The 21,449-nt window shown below is 39.0% G+C and overlaps 1 protein-coding gene across 1 annotated transcript; it reads right to left on the reverse strand.

Moving 5' to 3' along the window:
* Window positions 1-1,011: 1,011 nt before the first annotated feature.
* fndc5a (fibronectin type III domain containing 5a) lies at window positions 1,012-20,718 on the reverse strand. Its single transcript, XM_074691998.1, has 6 exons — window positions 19,731-20,718; window positions 4,434-4,549; window positions 2,478-2,676; window positions 1,878-1,967; window positions 1,532-1,717; window positions 1,012-1,221 (listed from the first exon to the last, which is right to left on the reverse strand). Exons 1-5 carry the CDS (start codon window positions 19,789-19,791, stop codon window positions 1,578-1,580), a joined length of 606 nt encoding a protein of 201 aa, XP_074548099.1. The 5' UTR covers window positions 19,792-20,718; the 3' UTR covers window positions 1,012-1,221; window positions 1,532-1,577.
* Window positions 20,719-21,449: the final 731 nt, after the last annotated feature.

Raw genomic sequence — 21,449 nt, forward strand, 5'->3', positions numbered from 1 at the left:
ATGCAGTTTGATCGTCTGTCAGACAATTGCATGCTGGGAGGTTAAGTTTTTGACAGAGGTTACAGAGTTCGAGTCCTTCCTTCCAGGCTCCTCGAATGCTGTTATTGCTGATATAAGGGATCTATCAGTGTCCTTTCAGCGGCTTTTCCATAGCTATCCAGAAAGTGCAGCCCCCTTAAAACCTCATCAAACCGAGAAATGCACCCCGCTGTGGCACCTCTTCCATACCTCCAGTCCTTTCAATTCATCGTGAAAGAGAAAGACACAAGGAAATACTGTAGGTCTCATCCTGAATGTTGGAATGTTATATTTCAGAAATCTAGAATAAGAATATGAAAAAGTGAGAAGTAAAAAAAGGAAATGTGACGATAAAAAGCCTGACTTGCTCAATACTTTTCAATGGTTATGTGATAAGATTAAAGATGCCAAATTAGCCAGGTGGAGTGCAGATTCCTGAGGTGGGGGAAACAGGCTTGTCAAAATAAAATAGAATGATATTAGATAGTTGAATAAAAGAAAAAAAAATTATGATAGACAGGCAGACAGATAGAAAACCTCACTTAAAACTGAAGGGTATTTATCTCCTGAGGGACTAAATGAATAGTTATAAAAACAACAATAAGACTGTTTGGACCCACCTAGTTCAGAGTCAGACAAGTTAACAAGTGAAGCAAGTGACTTTACTGTTTCTCATTAAGAGCTATAGAAAAATGGAATGTTGAAAAAAAAAAGAAAAAGAAAAAATGAGTTTCATGACTGCAAATTGTTGAGTTTGTGGCTGCTGATCACCAGCGGAAAGGTGATGAGAAGAAAGAGCTGACAAAGGGAGCGAGAATTAAACAGTCCTTGGTTCTGTTCACTGGTTTTGGCGTCAAGATCGCTTCACCTTAACTTTATCCGTCCTCAGAACTGTTTCATTCTTCCATCTGCTGCTTCCTGCTACGGTAGATGTTTCCTCTCTAAACTCTGCTCTCAGACCAGCACTGGCCATGCTGCGTCCAAATGTCTGGAGTCCTACTGCCCCGGCTCTTCACCAGGCCAAAGGAGCACAAGCTTTGCAAAAAGGCCTGGAGTCCCAGTCTTGTCATGATGAAAGAAGGACTTGGAAGGGGCTGATGTATCTGTGAGAACACAGAGTCTTTTGGATTAGGAGGAGATGTCCTGAAGTCACACCTCGATGGTGTTCACAAATGGCATCCTGCTGTTGTTCTTCTCGGGGATCTGTGGGTGTAGAAAGGAAGACAATAGGTATCATGAGGCTGTACTCACATGAATCATCAAAAAGACCTTTTTTATGATTATTTCTTCTCTAAATTTCACCTTTTATGGATTCAAATATGATAGAAAATGGAACGATGATTAGAATAATTAGAATGGTTGTGGTGTGGGAGCAGTGCAAGCTGTGATGTGTTTGCTGTTTAAAAGTTTATGAAGTCATCTCTGTTGAGGAAGCGTTTTTTTTGGCTGCAGATGACTTGACGCTGACTATGTTTTAGCGGTGTTAGTGTGAGAGGAAGAGGTTGTCACCTACCTGGCGCTGCTGAGGGGGAGGCACCCAGGGAATGGAAGGGGGTGGGTTATACCTTACTGCGCAACAGTCCTCCGGTTGGATGTTCAGGAGTGCTGCACTCGGAGGAGTTTTTGGCTTTATCCTTGTTGTTGTTGGGCTCGTTGTCTTTGATAATGTCATACTGCCGACAGAAGAGAGCGATCACACCTAGCAGGAGAGGAACAGCAAGCACTGGTTATCTTGAAGACACAAATACAGGCACCCACCATCTTTGTAGACAGCTGCATGGTTTTATTGTATCTCTCATCACGTTATGACAAACATTGTGTGAATAGCTGTCATCCCTTCAGCACAAGTTGATTCTCACCTGCCCACATGATCAGCACCACCACAATGATGATGAGTTCCCCTGCCCTCAGCTGTGTGGACTGGCCCACCTCCTCCATAGTCACTTCATCTGAAGGAGTCAATGGACAAAAACACTTTACATAATCGTAATAATCAACAATTTCTAATTTTGCACTCTACTGCATGATAAAAACTGCAGCCTGCTGATATAGACTGAAGGCTTTTTCAAAATTATGTAAGTCGTGTTGTGGACAAGCATGAAATAAAAACACTTTCCCATGGTTGTACGTTTATCCCTCACACTAATTAAGTATAGATGGAGCCAAGCTTCAACCAGAGGTATATTGATTTGCCAACCCTTGCATCTTTGACCACTTTTCTCTGGGTCTGATAGATTTCCTCGGCTCTACTGGATGCATGCAGTGAGAGGCCTGCCAAGTCAAGTCAATACAGCATACAGTACAGACCCCTCTGGATGGTTTTTATCCCTGCATTGTGAGCAGCAGGAGACTCTAGGAGCACTCTATTTACAAATCTCCTTAAATGTTCATTTTAGTCTGTGTATGTTCAATGACAGGGCAAGCGTTCATATCGAGTATTTCTGAAACTCACACCCTACCTTTGCTTTTAGAGGCCTGAGTCTCGGCCTCCTTTGGGGTTCGGAAGCGCAGAGCTTCGCTCAAAGGACTCGTTCCAGACATGCTGATAGACTGGACATGTACAATGTAGTCTGTCTCTTCCTCCAAGTCCCACAATGCACAGGATCGTGTGGTGGTGTTGACTTCTTGGATGAATCGCAGCATACGCACATCTTTCTTCTATTGGAGGGTAACAAAATAAAGAAAAGTTGTTGACATTAAAGATGAGTGGTCAAAATGTCGAGAATAAAAAGTCAAAACAACCTGCCCTGATGTTTAGTGCGCCTGGTACAGTAAACTCCTCAACAGCCACAGGCATGACTGACTGTAGCAGCAGCTGCCGGTACCAGAGCCTAAACGACAGTCTTCAGGGTCTGTCTAGGTTTTGGTAATTGGATTTTCCGTTCAGAAAAAGAAAATAAAAAGCTATTTTTATTTCTGAAATAAACTATTAGGAGACAGAAAACAAAGCCTGTTTCTCATATTGTGAGACAGGAAGTTGCCTTTTCAAAGTAAGAGCGCCTGTGAGGACGATGCTGTGTTTCCAGCAAGAGCACTGCAATGCAAAGAGGGAATCCATAGCAACTTCAACTGACTTTTGTATGCTTGTTTATCCCAATAATCATATTAAGTAAGAAAACATGTATTTGTACAAGTCCACTGTACAACACAGACAAATCCCAGAATACAATCACTTACACACACGCACGAGGTATTGTCTGATTTCATGAAAATCAAACAACCACTCATTCTTTGTTTTTTAATACCTCTTTTCTGAATGGAAAACCCCAAAAACAAAACAAACATGGACCCTGAAGACTGCTGTTTAGGCTCTGGTACTGCCACTACTGTTGGTCACGCCTGTGGCTGTTGAGGATTTTACTGCACAACCGATAAACATCCCTGAGTTGACTTTTTTTTTCTCATCATTTCAACTTTTATCCCGACCTGCTGTAAATTATTTTCTCAATCAATGATGGCCCTAATCTGCTTCCATAATGTAGAGAGTGCAATTTATCCACACAAAATGATTCTGACTATTGTTTTTCTCTCAAATAGACAAAAATGGACAGTGTGGACAGCAAAGCTTGGTAAGGCTATGCTAAAAACACACAACTTTGACACCTCCCCCTATTCCAGAATAAGTTCAGATTAGGGATGGGTATCGAATAAGGTACTTTTAAAGGTAGCAACCGAATTCTGTCAAAAGTACTAAGTACCAATTCACGAAAAATCAAAAGGTACCATGTTTAGGTACCTAAACACATCCTTGTAACTGTGAGGTAGTGGAAGATTGGGTGATTTTCCATACTGGACATGAACACAGCATTGCAAGGTTAGATAGTGAAGAAGAAATATGTTAAATTGAGAAATATATATTTCATTATTAAACAAATTGATATTTCTTTTCCACATACAGCCAAAAAAGTACAGAAAATTGGTACCGTTGAGTACCGGTACCAATTACCAGGTACCAGGCATCGGTACCGTAAAATGCTAAAAAAAACCCAAAAAAACTGCCATTAGTGGTTTTCAAGCCATTTCAATTTTACTTGTTATCATAAATAGAGCAAAGACTATGTGTAAGGAATTTAGAAATATATATTTCTAATGAAACCATTATTTGGCTCCAAAAGATTTCATTGCACATATAGGGACTCTGAGAATATCTGAAAGTTTTTACTTGTGAACCAAGGCAGGCATTAAAGAAGGCCTTGAGGAAACAAAATTAAACTTCTTTTGAAAACCAGAAAAACGTTTCTTTAAATGCATAAAAGCAGACCTAGCAAAGAAGGAATCTGGGGGTCCTCTGTCAAGAAAGTTTTAAACCACAACTTTCATAACTTTGAGTGTGTTTGTGTCTCTTGTACTTTCATGAGTGTGTATACAAACCAAAATGTGACATAAACCCATTCTTTGAAGTCACTGCTGCTCACCTGCTGTGTGATGGCAAAGCCAATGACGGGGTCTCCCTCTGGGATGTCCCATGTCACCACCGCAGAGTTTGCTTTCACAGCTTTGATGGTCACATTGACGGGAGGGGACAAGCTATCTGGATAATTAAAAAAAAGACAGAAGGTGACATGTTAGCACTGAGTCTGTGAAATTTAGATTTAAAATTTAAAGTTGTGCTAAGAAGGTAGATCTATTCAGTGGTGGCTCCCAAATTAAATAAAAACATCCCCCACCATACCAATTTTTAAATTGTGTCTTAAAACATATTTTTAATCTATGGCTTTTAGTTCACCATGAAAGTTGTGCAATCTCTGTCCTTTTATGTCTTTTATGGTCTTAACCCCTTTGTTTTTATGGCTCTTAATGGTTTCTATGTGATGTTTTAATTCATTTGTTTGTTTTATTGATTTCCTTATTTGATTTTTGTTGTGCAGCACTTTGAGAAACTTAATTGTTTTTATAAATGTCCATCACTTTAATTCCTATATTTCACAGCAACCATTTGATGAATGGCCCTGGAGTTTTGTTTACTAAATATTATCTATTCCCTTAAACTGAATTCTTCCAACTTTGTCTAAATGACATGATACTGGCATGTTTCAGGTTTAAATGTTCAGTTATGTTTGGTATTTTTCTTTTTTCTTTTTTTGCTGATTAATTTCTAAATTTCAATACCATGCTGTCCAAGGGAAATTGAATACGTTAGAATTTCTTTTTCTGAATGAAAAAAATGTAAAGCCTGGCCTTAACTATGTTGTTTCTATCAAAACTTTTATTTCCAAGACCTGGTGTCTAAAGAGTATGGCTTTCTACATTAGGTTTGTCTTGATTATAATCAAACTCAGATGGTAATACATAGCTGGGAAAAAAGTCTTCACAATGAACACAGAGGAGCTGTATACAATATATAATACAAAGACATTGATACATTTTTTGTTTACATAAGTCAGTTGTGACATTTACTAAGTTGTCAGTCTGAGTTAGTTCAGGATTCTTTTTTTTTAATCTCGTTATCTAATTTAGCACTGAATCCGTGGGATAGGTAAAGTCTTTTTTTGGGGGAAGAGCTGCTTCTCATTCACAGGAGCACTGTTTCACAAAATTACTGGCACAGAGTACAAAAGCTTTTGGTATTGGCCACTTTCAGTATCTGGCACAGTTTATATTTTTGGTTGGCTTTTGCATGAATCCTGGTGAGAAGGGAACCATATAACCATAGTGGACTCCTTTCAAGCCCATCCACACTTTTCTCTCTGAACAAACAAGCCATGGTCTTAATGGTCAGAGATATAATTGATATTGGTTCATTGTCCACATTGCATTATACAGCAATTACTTTTGCTATTTTATGTTTATTAATATTTATATCCAAGGGCTGAGAGGGAGTAATAAAGATGAGGAGCAGTGGTCCCCCTCACCAGTAACACTCCTCTTGTCTTTGAAATGGCATAAATCTAATTCAGACCTCCAAATGCAGCCAATGAGTCGCTGAATAGGTTAGCACTCACTTGTCCTTTTGTGGGATTTAGCTTGAGCCTGGCTGCTAAAACAATGGAAACTACAGACACACTCAGCCAAAAAAGAAAAACTAAGCAGTTATTACAGCAGTGATAAGCATGATAACAGCCTGCTTCAAAAACAGCGTGGGTCTGATTACTCCTGATTTCTCTGCTGGCGCACTGTTTGATAGGCACCACAGCTTCGCTGGCAAAAGTCTTTGCTGCTTTGCAACTCCAACCAAAATAGGTCTCAGAAAATAAACAGCTTTATAAAAAACACTGTGATTTTTTTTATTTTTTTTAAAAGGCACAATGAATTAACTGTGATTTTTTTTCTTTTAGCTGCAGTGCTATGACAAAATGAGTGCATAACGGTTAGTGCTGCAGCCTCAAAGCAAAAGTGATCAATTTGATTCACAGTTTGTTGGGTGGAGTTCACATGGATTTTATGGGCTCTCTACAGGTACTCTGGCTTCCTCCCACAGTCCAAAGCATGCTAATCAGGCTAATTGATCACTTTAAATTTTCTTTAGGTGTGAGTGTGTGTGTGAATGATTGCCTGTCTCTATTTAGGCCATGTCTACACAAAGCCGGGTATTTTCAAAAATGAATATCCCCCCTCGTTCGTTTTTAAAAATACTTCCGTCCACACGCAGCAGGTAAATCAGCCAGGGAGTGCGGCTCGAGGCATGCCAAACCCATGAGGGGCAGTGTTTTCCAGACGTAAAACCCAAGTCAGCCAACTAGAATGAGCCCCCGTCATTCAGCTGTGACGTTTAAGAACCGAAAACTCCTTTTGCCAGCGTCTACACGAAACCATGAAACCGGAGTTTTCCAAAATCTTCACTTAGGCTGGAGTTTTTAGAAAACATCGTTTTCGATGATGTAAATCTGCAGTTTCGTGGGAACGACAAGCGTAAACGCATAACAATATAAGCGTTTTCCTAAATACCCAGCTAAGTGTGGACATGGCCTTACACGACAACGTTTCATCTGAAAACACTAAAAACAAATCTACGTTTACAAGGAAACGCTGAGGGGCTGAAAACGCTATAGTAAGCATGCCAGGCCTGCAGGTGGTGCCATAACTGTCTTGTCCAGAAGCCGCTTTTGGGAGATCTCAACCGAAGTAGGGTTGAGCCGATCATCTGGTGTTTTGGGGAATACTGAGTGCAGAGGTGGAGTAACAGATGTACATTTTGTTGAAAGTCAGTCAGCAGATACAGCAGATTGAGCACCACAAGAACAACACGGTAGTTCGCGACGAACGTACAACGGTACTGTTGTCCTGTTGTTTGCGCAGAGTGGAGTGTGACGTCAGTGTTTTCTCTGAAACCGCCGGCTTACTGTTTACACAGCAGCTGTGTCGGCAGCGTTTCAGAAATATCCCACACTGGAGGCTGTTTTCAAAAGTGTGCGTTTTAGGTCGGCTGAAACGCCGTTTCCGTGCAAACGTAAGGCTGAAACGCAACAAAACTTTTGCGTTTCACCCTAAAACCTTTGGTGCCCCTACGTGTCAGACCTGTGTTGAACAGTGGGAACAGTCCAGGGTGTACCCAGCCACTTGCTCTCAGACAGCTGAACAGGATAAGTGGCATAAAAAATTGATGCATAGAAAATTATGCATGATTTTTCCTTTTATTTATTTCCTCAGAATATATCTGATCACCCAAGTCATCAACCACCCACTCCAGGCTGGTTATGGTCCATCTGCTCTTAGAACTGCTGTGATCAGACCCCTCTTAAAGAAGCCCACATTAGGCCCAGAAATCCTCTCTAACTACAGGCCCATCTCTAACCTCCCATTCCTGTCCAGAGTGCTGGAAAAAGTAGTTACTGCCTATCTTCAGGACCATCTCAACTCAAACTCCATCTTTGAGAAATTTCTGTCCAGTTCTGCCCACAGCACCAAAACAGCTCTGTCAGAGTCACAAATGACCTGCTGATGGCGGCTGACGCAAGCACACCATCTACAGCTCTTGTCACCACCATTTACAGGATTGACAAGAGCCTCAAAAAAAGACTCACGTTTTTTAAATTATTCTGCTGGTCTGAATTTACATTTATACATTTATAGAAAAAAAGATTAACACCGATTGCTGGGATCCTGAGGTTAAACTGGAGTCAAACATGAGAGATTACACAAAGATTGCAGGAGACATAGCAAAGTGTGGAGTGAGATTAAAAAGAAAAAGCACTGTTGTTCTTTTCCTCACTCCTCAGTTGGACAGATTGGAACCATGTCTTTGCAAGTCTGCATGCTCTACAGCCTCTGGTAATCCTTTGTCTTTTTTTTTTTTTTGTCCCCTCTTATCGCTGCAATGTGCTGGCAACGTGCTCGGTGACAACCAAGCAAGAGAGACTGTTATGACCGCAGGCCTTTAATATCCACATGACGAGACAGTCAGATCTAATGAAACACCAGGCAGATGTCTTCATAAACTCTCTCTTTTATCCCAGTGGCGTGCAGTCTGCCTTCACTAAAGGGAGAGGGTGACCTTGAAACTTGATGGATGTTTTTGGTGTGTATGTGTTAGCCCAGTTATTATCAGAGCGACAGTTGGCTGTCCCATGCTGTGAGGAGAGGAGGGTGTTAGCATTTCAGTATCCTCATTTGTTAGGGAGCTGCTGAAACTGTGTGTGGATGTACAGTGTGTGAGCTGTATGTAAAGTCATGGAGAAAAAAAGTCAAGATGAAGCGTGGAAACAGATGTCAACACAAAAAACTGATATACTAATGTAAATACTAATATTGATAAATGCTTTTTATCCAGGTTTAAATGAAAGTAACTGATATTCAGGAAACTTTCTATAATTTGAACAGTTGCTTCTTCATGACCTAGTAGTTAGGATGTGAGTTGAGAGAGTTGATGAGACACTAACAGCGCATAGACGGAGCAACATGGGTAGAGCAGCAGTTAGTTACGATGTCTCATGTTTTGGTTGATGAAGAGTTGCAGGTACTGTAAAACATGCATAAGGTGCAAAGTAATGATGGTGCTGAGGAGGACGGGAGATCTCTCTTTTGTCTCTCACATACACAGACAGACACAGACAGACACAGTCTCACTAACTTTACAACACCACCTTTATTTGACACCTGCTTTACAACAATACCTTTATTTGGGTCGGACAACTGTCACTCTGATCAGCATCTCCCTAAAAAATAAGGAAACTGAGATGCTAACAACCTAATACATACACACCAGAAAGGTCCATGTTTTTATTTCTACAAGATGTAGTGTGTTTAAATTACACTTGCTAAACAGGGGTCGCACGTTAGCTTACCGTAACATGTATTTGCCATGTAGTAATTCTTATTACTTCAGATACCTCAGATCAAATGCTTCAAATATCCTCTATTGGACCCTACGGTGGCTGATGAGTGTCAGACAATTTGCAAAAGCCACAACATGAATGCAAGAGCAAAAAAACACCAATGCAAATGCTACAACACAAAAGAAGTACAGGCACAATGAAAGTTAAAAGAGGCTTCTTATCTAAACAAACACAGAAAAGTTTTAAAAGTAAGTAAAAGTTTAACTTCATCTATGATAAATATAGCTTAATAGGGGTGTCACCTTGTGATATCCTTCATAGTACTTATATTTCTTTATTTACATTGGCATTAGAGCTATATTTATCATAGCTTAAGTTATAAAAGAAAACAATTATTAACTTGATTTCACAACTTTTCTGTGTCCGTTAGGATAACAGTCTGCCTAACTTCTGTTGTGATGTTTGTGTTTGTGTTTGTGTTGTGGTGTTTGCATTTGTATTGCGGCATTTGCAAATCCGCTGACACCAATCAGCCACCGTAGAATCCAGAGAGGTAATTAATTTACAGTTTCATCCCGTCCAAGAAACATAAAAAGACGATGACATATAACAAGTGGTGGAGAGAAGAAGGAGAACTGTGGGGCAGCCAACATGCACAGTGCGGCGCATCCATTTCATTAGCTGTGAAAAAGAATTCAAGAGGGAGGAGAGGAAAAAAAAACACAGACTATGCTCCAGAAGGGAGCAGTTTGAGATTTGGAAAAAAAAAACAGCTCAGCACACAAGCACATAAATGACCATTACACCAAAACGTGAAGCCTAGCACATATGGGCGGGGGAAGGCTGAATGCTGCGTATTGCACCATGTGTTAATGCTATTAGCTGGTTTAAAACTCACATGTCTGTAAGAGAAATAAAGACAGTTGCTGGGGGTGTAACTCAGTATTTACTTGGTATTCTAAAGTTAACCATAGTTGTCTCTGTTCTAAGCAAAGTTCTTTACTACAATGGAGGCCAAATTTATTTAAACTTGGCAGATTTAAAAGGTTTCAGATTTTTTTCTTTTTTTTTTGTCCATTAAAATACTATTAAATGGATGAAATATCTACAGATTCATAATAATGCTGTATTTACCAAAGAATAAAGTCTTCATAAATAGATTTAGATCACTTTCTTTACAAAAAGAAACACTGAAAATAATGGACTGGACCCCTCAAGCCTGGACCTCAACACCACTCAGCAAACCAGGGGGGTGGTTTGAATATAAACTTTTTTAGAAACATTGGTTACACTTTATTTTACTTTACTTATTGGCATTTATCAGTTTCACCTACTGGCCACGTCTTTCAGCCAGGGGCAGTTTGGAGTTGAGTGTCTTGCCCAAGGACACTTCAGCACGTAGACAGCAGGACCTGGGTTTAAACCACAAACTTTAGCGCCAGAATTATTTAGTTATATCTGCATACATAGTTGTATCCTATATCCTTTATTTCATTTGAGGTTTATAACACAATGATGTAAGTAAATTATGTTGGATAATAAGAGAATTGTGTTTTACATGAAATAAAAGTAGTTACTCTGCTGTTTTTTCCCCCTAAAACTTTCCTTGCAGGACTTTTTTCTGTTTATACATCTGAATTTTGACGTGATAAATGGACTTGTACTTATGTTTTTGCTCCTTGCAGCTAATTGGCACTGAGCCACAGAGCCAATTAGCTGCATCACTCATGGAGGTTGAATGAAAGTTGCAGCCAAGTGCATGAGCCTGCTGGTTTATTCTCCTTAGAGACTTAAAGCTTTATGCCTGCTGTTTCCCAACTGTGGGTTATTGTACAAACCACAAAAGGCAGCTATCCATGAATTTTCTTCTTTTATCTTTTCTTCTTATCCCATCACTTTTTCGAAATAAATACCAAAGCTTTTGGATTTCTATCCATGACTTCTTTTGACTACCTACCACTATCCTGTCTTTGGGAATATTTTGCACACCAGGCACAGAACCCCTCGATATACTAAGACTCTGTCTTGTTTTATCTTTTTCCTTTCCATCTCCGTCTATCTCACGAACCACCTGGGTTTATTACGGTACTGCTACTACACATGAGCTTTTTGGCGGATTTTCCAAGGCCTAGAGTTTAAAGCTCTCTGCCTGAAACTGAGACTTCGATGGGAATTTGGTTGCAGGGAGCAGACGGTGGCCAAGCTGACCCTCTCATCTGCTCTTCTGCTATTGATTGGCAAGTACTCGCAGAATGAGATCCACTTTATATTGGCAAATATGAGACTTATAAATGGAATCCACTCAATTTCTGTGAATACAGATTGACTGAAAATATATTAAGAATGTACTACCCCACACATTGCCTGGTTCTGTGGGTGGATGGCTATATGTGTGTGCTTTCTTCAATTGTAAAAGTGAGACAGAGCTCATAACTTTTTTTTGTTTCATTCTGCCCCAGTGTATAGTTTGAGGCTGCCAAATAATCACACCTACTGGTCATGTAAAGGTATTTTGTTTCTGCTGTTTATTCCATTCAATCATTTTCATTGGTCAGTTTAGTTACGTGACACTGCTTGGTCACATGACGGAGGAGAAGCTGAGACTATTGCCACATGATCAGCCAGCAGCTCCAGAACCTTTCTTTTCTGTTTCTTTGTCTGTGACTTGGAAATTTGCTTTTGTATTTATTTGCATCAACAGTTGTTTATATCATTACATGAGAGTTATTTGAGTGAGTAATGTTGGCACACCAAAGCTTTGAAGCTGCCACTCACCTTGTTTTAAAGTAAATGTGCATCTTGCATCTTAATTTGATCATAAAATTGACCTACAGCTAAGTCCTGCCCTAATGCAAAAGACCAAACACAGTGCATTAAGCCATTTTCATACACTCAGTTATCTGCCCAGACATGCTTTGAAATGCATTGTAGAAAGTCTGTTTTTAATCAATTTTATGATTATTTTTTCCTAAGACTTTGAGTTTAAAAATGGTCAAATGGTGTCCATGGGGTACATGCAACTCCAACACAAGATACCTGAGAGGCTGGGCAATGGGTTGTTGTTTTTTTTATACCCTTTCCTAAGCTACATCTCACCTAAGAAAAGTGTCTTCTTGGATAAAGTTGTGTGGCAGACCACCACATCAACTTGACAAAGATGTCTACGTCTATTCTAAGTAAGTCAACACAGTATCTGAGGCAGCATAATGTCACTTCGCGGGAAAAAAATATAAAGTTATCTTCAACATCTCTAATGTTAGCTAAATTTAGCCCAACATTAGCTCGTATTCATCATGTCTCTTTGTTTGTTGGGAGTTCATTGGCTTATTTTGTTCTAGTTATTTTTTCTTTGGTGATTGTACATCATAGTTAGCTGCTGTCCAAAAAGCTCTAGTTAAACTAATCTCAGCATCTGTAGCTTAGCTTCATTAATTTATCTGCCGAGCTAACAAAGGCTAGCAAACATTATGCTGATACAATGTAAATACTGTAGCGGCAAGCTAACAGAGAGACTCTTTGTAAAGATAGTAAAAAAAAGTGTTCATTTAACCCTCAAATGCATGGTTTAGACCCTTCTGGTGACTTCTTGGTGATATTTATTAAATGTTTGCTTTTTTTGGTCATATTTCAGTTGTAAAACTATTAACGACTAAAGGAAAAAAACTCTCAACTTCAGCCTCTGATTTTTCATGTCTGTTAGCCGTCTGTCAGTTGGGACATTACCAATGTTTCCTCCACTCACGCACTCGCTTGCTTTTTCTTTGAACCTCCCTTTCTCTGTGTGCCTGTCTTTTATTTCTCTGCAAAAAATTAAAATAAAATAATAAATACCCATGCTGTGTGACTATAGCCCTTGACTGAGTGTTCAAGCCTATCCACTAAAACTAGGCCTGCAGCCAAAAAAACCATGCAGCATGCTGTTCACACTTTTTTTAATCATGAAATGCCAGTTTATGTGTTTGAATTTGTAACAAAAGCATTACTTAATTTACCACCCTGCATTCACGAGCTGTTTGTATGACAGTACACCAAGCCCCCATTTCTTTACAAGTGAGCTGGTGACTTGGTGAGATGTTGGTTTTACTTGGTATATGCACAAAAATAGCCTCTGGCAGCAAGCACCACTAGATTCAAAAGGCGTTTTAGTGCTCAAACTGTAGCACTTGGTCGTTTGTGTGGTAAAAGAAGTGCAGGTTAATTCCATGGAGTGCCATCCTGTGTGGCTTGCTGTGCTGTGAAACACCATCTGGAGCTCCCTCTTCACCCGGTGCCAGATATAAACTCTGTTTTTATGTTTCATCCAGGAGGAATCTGATGGCATTTTTTGGTCCACACCACATGATGCTCAGATCTATACTTTTGACTTGGATTTCATTTCCTTTGATGCATTAGTTTTGTAACTATACGTGCAAAAATATTTCAGGGAAGCAAGGCATTTAAAAAAAAAAAAAAAAAAAAAAAAAATGAAATCATCATTTACTTTTTTGTGACCTGTTTTGGATTATTTTCGGCTGAGTAAAGTTATGGCTTAGTGAACAATAGGAAATGGAGAAAAATTCCAGTGTTTGAAATAACTTAACTGACTCAGCTTGAAAAAAAAAATTCAGAATTGATGAATATAACTAAATAAAAAATAATAATAATAAAATTGATGCTTCTGAAAAGTGGACACTGTGTCCTGTTTTTATTTTCTGTTCTTTATTTACCAATATGAAAAGACCAAGTTTGTTACATCTTAGTCTTTTTCTATCATTGGACCACAAAACGTTTTGATGAGATTTCAGCGAGTAGGATATTTATTTATCAACTATAAAAAATAGGGCAAAAGTATCTATTACAAAGATATATTTTGAGAGCACCAACCACAATAAATGGTCAAAGATATATGAAATAAAAAACAATATGAAACAGAATCATAAAGATAGGAATGGCTCAGCTTAATTCTGACTTAAACTTATGAAAACTTTTTGATTTTTAATAAATTTGTTTTTGTTCTAAAATGAAAATGTAAGAGCAGAAAATTATATTTAAAGTTGACCACGTATTTGAATGTCATTTTTTTGTTGTTGTTTTTTTCTAAATAAGTCACAAGTTTCTTTAAGTTTAAACATTTAATGTGTCATCCTTGCATTTGTTCGGTCATTTAAATAATTAGTAAACCCTTACCCTAACCCACTCCCCATCCCAATCTTCTGAAATGGGATTGTACAAACAAGTTTTCTTTTAGAATTCAAAAACTTAAGTTCACACAAACATACATGAGGTATTTAGTTTTTAATAGTACAGTAAAATATGATGGAGGAAAAGAGTGTGATTCTGCTTGAAAATTGTAAAAATGGCAATTATGTTGCAATTACACACACACACACACACACACACACACACGCACACGCACACGCACACACATATCCCCCATCTCCTCTCTATGTTAGATGAACAGCCTTTCAGTGCATGTTAGATATAGGAAGATGTAAAGCCTATAAAACAGCTCTCACAGTGCAGGCCTTTGACGATTCTCCATGGGATTTTAAGACCAGAACTCAATAGATTACAAGGTTTTCTGCGTGATAAAGTATATTTTCTCAGCTCCCAATAAGCACAGTCAAAGAAAAAAAGCCTGCAGCCTATGCAGTGCTTGCATCAGCGCCCAATTCCTCAACCGATTCATTGATTAGCCCATTTTTCCCTGATAACTGTGAGGGACTGAAGAAAATTGCTTTTAAGGATTTACGGACTCATTTACAGTGAATGTGTAAGAGGTTTGATTTACATTTTAAATGGATACATTGTGTCTCCTTTCCCTAAATCAACTAAAATATTATGAGTCAAAATAAACAGAGGTACACTAAAAAAGTCACAGTGGTGAAAATTTAATAGACCCAGAGCACGCACTTCAGCCAGCCATCTTCGCTGCCTCTAAAACAGTTCTGCATGGTTGTTAGGGTGCAGTTATCCAACCAACTCTTAAAATAAACTTGAAGACAGAGCCTTGAATGAAAAGGAAAAGGTGGTATTATTTTGTTAATGTTTAGGCTCATTGGGTTTGTATTTTATCATTATCCCCAAAAAAGCAGCTAGTTACTTGTTTCCAAGTTGATACATTTTCAAACCAGAGTCACAGAAGATTATTTCACTTTTTATCCACAATGCCTAAAAGTTAAGGCAAGTGGCTGTATATATGGATATCATTTACAAGTGCAAAAGGTCATACAGCTACTGGATGGCCCTTAGGATGACAATTCAAAAATACAAAAATCAACTTGTTATTGAATTCACTTGTCAGGTTGACCTCTTTTACTCTAGTTCTTTCGATTTTAAATTTTCACAGGCCAAATTGTGTGTTTCCAAAGCAAACGGGATCAATGTGAAGTACTGTTGAAAAATGCATTAAATCAATAGTTGATCAATAAAAATATGTAACACTAACCAAATTTAGTCTATTTCACTCCGCTTAGACACAGCAAAGAAAGGTAGCTTTTGAGAACAAATGGTTAACAGTCTCCATTAACATATGACAACGGACTTCATCTAACTTAAGGTTAGCTTTTACAATAGCTATATTTTAGCCTGTAAAGCTACATCATTGTTTAACACATAAAATGTTTTGTAAGAGGCTCAAGTGCATATGGATGGATTTCAACCAGGTATGAAGTGAATGACCGATGAACACATGAATATAACTATAAACATGTGAGCCTGTTAATAACACTACATCATTTGGTAAAGCTAAGCTATCAAAGCATTTCAACAGGCGTACAGGCTGTGTGCTAAAAAATGTCTGACAATAAAATGTTCGAGTACATATGTATGTGTGTGTGCATGCCCGTGTGCAAAACTCACAGCATATGCACAAAGGACATATTTAACTTCACAACATTAACACTCTCCATAATTCAGGAATATTCCTGAGGATATCTGGGGGACCAAATGAGTTTCTAGTGGCCATTAAAATACACTACATCAGACCGAGCTCCGCAGGTAAAACATGCAGTAAATGTCAGCAGAAAAAAAACTCCTCTAATAAAAAGATCTAATTGTCCAATTTTCAACACTTCTAATCTTCCTGTTAACTTTAGTGTTAGAAAAGCATTTTCTGCTGTCTCTATCATACATAAGCATATATATATATATATATATATATATATATATATATATATATATATATATATATAGTGTGTGTGTGTGTATATGTACACACAAACTTTTTTTTGTTTATTTTTTTTTCTGTCCAGGAATCAAAAGTAAATAAGTAAATGAAAGTAAACGACTGTATTTGCATATTTGCATTTTTTCTATATGTTGTTAAACAGTCCATTTGTAAATTCAGGGATAACAACAATAATATTTATTTTTGCATTAAAGATATAATCTTTCTTTAAAAGGTTGCAAATACCATACTGGTGGATACTGGACATAAAATCATATTTCTTAATCAGCAGTATACCATTAATTCAGGATAGAGGTGGAAAATACTTTACTCGGGGTGGTGGTAAAATAAATTTGTTTAGCACTTTACTTCACGAGTTGAACACAAACATCTAATACTTTTTCGATGTAGAGCCTATTTCCCTCAAATATTGTTCACAAATTTGTCTAAATCTGTGTTTGTGAGCACTTCTCCTTTGCTGGGATGATACATCTCCCTCACAGGTGTGGCATCTCAAGATGCTGGTTAGACAGAGCGATTATTGCACAGGTGTGCCTCAGTCTGGCCACAACGAAAGGACACCCTCAAATGTGCAGTTTTACTGTTTTTTACTTATTGGGGTGGTGCAAGGGATCAGAAAACCAGTCGGTATCTAGTGTGAACACCATTTGCCTCACACAGAGCAACACATCTTCTTCACTCCACAGTCATCTGTGAAGAGAACTCCCCTCCAAAGTGCAAAGTTCACCCCTCCATTGGGTGTGAACATTTTATTTCTCGAGTTGGTTACACTGACAAACTGCAGTCAGGTGGAGACCCCGGTTAGGATGATGAGCATGCAGATAAGCTTTCCTGAGTCGGGCTCTGTCAGTTTGTGCAGAAATTCTTTGGTTATGTGAACTGATTGTTGCAGCAGCTGTCAGGGTGGCTGGTCTTAGTCGAGCTTGAATGTGAAGATGCTGGGCTGGTGTGGTGCCACGTGGTCTGTAGTTGCAAGGCAGGCTGGGTGTTCTGCCAAATTCTCTGAAACACCCTTGAAAACGGCTTATGGTAAAGAAATGAACAAGCAATTCACAGGCTACAGCTCTGGTAGACTTTCCTGCAGTCGTCGTGCCAACTGCACGCTCCCAGCCCAGTTTTCACCAAGCAGTCTGATCAGTACAGTTTGATACAGGTTGAATCAGTAAAGCCTGATCCTGTTAGCGTTTCCACAGCCAACTATGCCCTTCTTGGTAGAGGGCATGTAAACTGGAAGCCGCGTCAGTTGCGTACCCTGCTACTAAATCTAACAAAAAAGAAAAATGTCAGACAGTAAACAAAGAGCAACGGAGGAAAACATCCAGCAATTTGTCTTCTCTGTGATTTCCATGTGGCCCTTTGTTACAAAGCACAATCAAGCTTTGTTTCAGAGAAGGCTGTGTGCCACATGGAGAAACACAGGGGTTGTTGCGCAGTAAGTGACAATTCTCTTAACCAATCAATGGACTGCAGTGCTGTAGCTCCATCTTCTGGGGGTTGGATTGGTTTATCGGGCACCCCAACAGAAGGGTACCAAAAAGTGGGACTGTATGGGTTGGTGACTTGGGGTACTGTCCCGGGATTAGTCAGTGGAAACGCCACAGAATGCGTGCAGTACCAAGACAAACCAAACTGAACCCCTTGATGGAAACATGGCTATATTGTAGACCACCTGGGGTACACTTGTGCAATAACTATGCTGTCTTATCAGCACCTTGAGATGCCACACCTGTGAAGTGGATGAATTATCCCAGCAAAGGAGAAATGCTCACCAACACTGATTTAGACAAATTTCTGAATAATATTTGCAAGGAACCTGCCTTTTTTGTAGCTTCAGAGAAAAAGCCCTTGAACTTTGAGTTCAGCTAATGAAGAATGGGAGCAAATAGATGCTGATTACTTCATTTTTTTTTTTTAATGTTCCGGTAACAGTTAATCCACAGGTATGTGCAATCTTTTTGATCAAAATAATACTGCTAAGTATCCTTGTCTATGAATTTTACAAGGAAACAAAACAAAATAAACGTAAAAAAAAACAAACAAACAGAAACAACAAGAAAAACACGTTACTAACTCTTGATTGTCAAATACAGTTATTAACATGTTTTCCTGAACAGAACAAAGTGTTTTGGTGGTTTATGTTATGTTTGATTACTTTCTGACTTATTTTTCAGACTCTAGTTTTCTGGCTCAAATGGGGATAAAAAAATGTGAAGGAAAGGTTTCTTGTTTTTACAGCAGGTGGTCTAATAAATGTGTATATTATTAGCCTGATAGCAGAATTGCCTAAGCCACATTTCAATTTTTTTAAGAAGAAAAAACACATTTTTTATGTATATATTTTTTTATTTATTTATTTATTTTTTACCAGGACTTTTTTTTAGTCTTTCATATATTCTATTGTATTTCTGTGGATAAGTAGCGTGTTGGGGTTGTTTTTCTTGTACACCAGCAGGTTTGTGCAATATGGGCATCATGCACTGTGTTGAGTTGTATGTGTGCATGGGCCATTGTGTTGATATGTTAATGAGTTCTTTATTTATTACTGTTTATGAAGGCAGTATGATGTCAGCACTAAGCCTACAACAAATGTGCTCAAGGGGGCAATAAAGTTTTATTCTACTCTGTTCTGTTTATATTATCTATATCATTATTGTTAACTTATTGATTCCATTTAGGCGCATTTGACTCTGGAAATAATGTTAAGACTCACAAAAAAATAAATGTTTATAATATATGACATAGGTTCTAATGCTATTAAGCTAACGATATTATAATATAGAATATATATTTATATAGAACCTTCGACCTCGTTAAACTATTTATCTGCATACACATACTAACAAAAACAGGCACAGGCGCGCACGCATGCCGAAGCGCGCATGCACAGACAGTCCACAGAGAAACATACATTCATACACCACTTTGAATTAGGAGACAGGCAAAATAATGTTTTACCAAACGGCTTCTGATATTGATTGTGTTTAATTGGCATGATAATCAAATTATCTGTGATCCCAGTTCACGCTGATCAAATGGGAATGGATCAAACTATTTTCATCAGATGACGGCAAGGAAATACCCATAGTAGCTAACAAACACAGTCACCCTTTCTATAGATACAACAGACTATGCTGCGTCTCACAATAATATTACTGGTGCAAATTGGCAGCCAATATCCTGACGATGCACATCAGTGTAGAACAGTATTTCACACAGAAGCACATGAAATCCCTCTGTTAGTCGTTTTATTAGCCTATGAAACATCACACTACAAGATGTGGCTCAAAAAATGCACGGAAACCTCCCTGTAATGCACATAAACATCAGCTTACCCGCTGTGACTCGAGAGACGTAGAGACAGCTGAGGACGAGCAGGAAAAAAGATCTCTCCATCTTTCTAACGCTCGGTCGACGTGCGGTCCCATTTACTCCTGGTGAGGGTTATGTGTCAACAGTCGAACTGGTGTGCCGTGGTCTGCTGCTGCTGCTCGGCATTCACGTCAGTTCATGTGTCTCGTCTTGCCTGGAAAAAGGACAGCGGCGGGTCTGTCGGTGGCTTTTTTGGTACCTCGGACAGCGTATCTGCAGCACATCCATTCATTCCAGAGCCTTCATTATCCCCAAGTCACCGGCGACCTGCAAAACGTCGCTTGAGTCGTTGGCCAGTCATGAAAAAATAAAACAAAAAAGAGGGGGGAAAGAAAAAAAAAGACTCCTCCCCGATCTGCTTTTGATGATTACCCTGGTGGAGCTGGATGTGGTTTCCAGCACCCCTAGACTACTGCAGACGGATATGAACGTGCTGGCTTTGTGCAGTGTAGCCTAAGCTGTCCCTGCCCACAGCACTGACTCCCGATGGCATGCAGCGACAGAGGGGAGGTTGCAAAACATCCAAATCTCTGAGCTAAGAAAAAAGAAACACATTTCCTTTAAGTTATTCTATGACGAAGAAAAAGTTGTTTGAAATGAAACGTTAAAGACTTCTTGTATTTTTCTGCTGACAGGCCTATCCCACTCTCAGCCATTCGTCTGCTCTTCGTTTGGTTGCAGCCTCTTCAGATTTTTCTCTCCATTCTCTGGCTCTTGTATTTCCCTTATGCAGAGGTTAGCCATCAAACAAACAACAAGCATTACTGTGATATGCTTACTTCTTGAAGCTCAATGGGGAGGGAAAAGCATAGCTGATCAAATACATCTTGCTGCCAACAGTCCTTCCCTTGATGGAGCGTGGCTGCTTCCTCTCTCCCTACCCCCTGTTTCTCTGGCCAACTTGGTGAGCCAGTAGCCTGAATTATTGCTGCCCACTGCTCAATTAAATATGCATTCTGTAACCCACGCAAACAGCCGTCTGTGCAAAGATAAGTCCTTTTTCATCTCCGAAAGCAAACACCTGCCTTTTGACTTTACTGATGCTCCCACCACTATCACTCCATCACTACTACATATGCATGTGTGTGTGTGTGGGTGTGTGTGTTTTAAAAACATAATTTCACTAGCAAGGATAACACCATCAACATGATGTAACTTGACAATGATTTATTGTTTTGATTGGAATAGTGACTCTGAATATGACATCAAACTTCCTGCTTTTGCTTGTTTTGCAAAGCTTAGAGGAAGGATCCATTGTAGCTCCTGGTTACAAGGTGCAGAGTCAAGCTGAGATACACACCTGATCAAAAAATTTCAGACCAGTTGAAAAAAATGCAAGAATGAACATTTTTTTCCATTGTTGTCTCCAAACAAGGTAAAAAGTTTTCTCTCTTTGAATGTGGTCAGGTGGTTTAGATGCATAAGCAAGACTTTTCACAGTGTGGTTGCTGGAAGGTCCGAGCAGTTGTAGGCCAATACACGGAAAGATGTTCGACCAGAAGGCTGTCAGTAGTGCACCGACTGAAGCTCATTAACCATCAGACATCTGCTGGAGCTTCAGGAATAAAAAAAGTCTTAAAAAAAAAAAAAAGTCTCCTCAAGTGCCACAAAATTGCCGGTTTGTACTTTGCAAGAGAACACAAAACATGGGAAACTGAAAGGTGAAAATTTTATTCTCTGAT

This window comes from Halichoeres trimaculatus, unplaced genomic scaffold, assembly GCF_033239565.1.
Source record: "Halichoeres trimaculatus isolate MK-OKI-2021-1 unplaced genomic scaffold, fHalTri1.1 fHalTri1_scaffold_17, whole genome shotgun sequence".
In the NCBI taxonomy this organism is placed as follows: Eukaryota; Metazoa; Chordata; class Actinopteri; order Labriformes; family Labridae; genus Halichoeres; species Halichoeres trimaculatus.

Coding starts and splice junctions, on each gene's coding strand:
- fndc5a (XM_074691998.1), bottom strand. CDS start 19,791: ATGGAGAGATCTTTTTTCCTGCTCGTCCTCAGCTGTCTCTACGTCTCT. Junction 2,677..4,433: donor GCTTTGCCATCACACAGCAG/GTGAGCAGCAGT, acceptor ACCCTCCAATAG/AAGAAAGATGTGCGTATGCT. Junction 1,968..2,477: donor TCAGGCCTCTAAAAGCAAAG/GTAGGGTGTGAG, acceptor TGACTCCTTCAG/ATGAAGTGACTATGGAGGAG.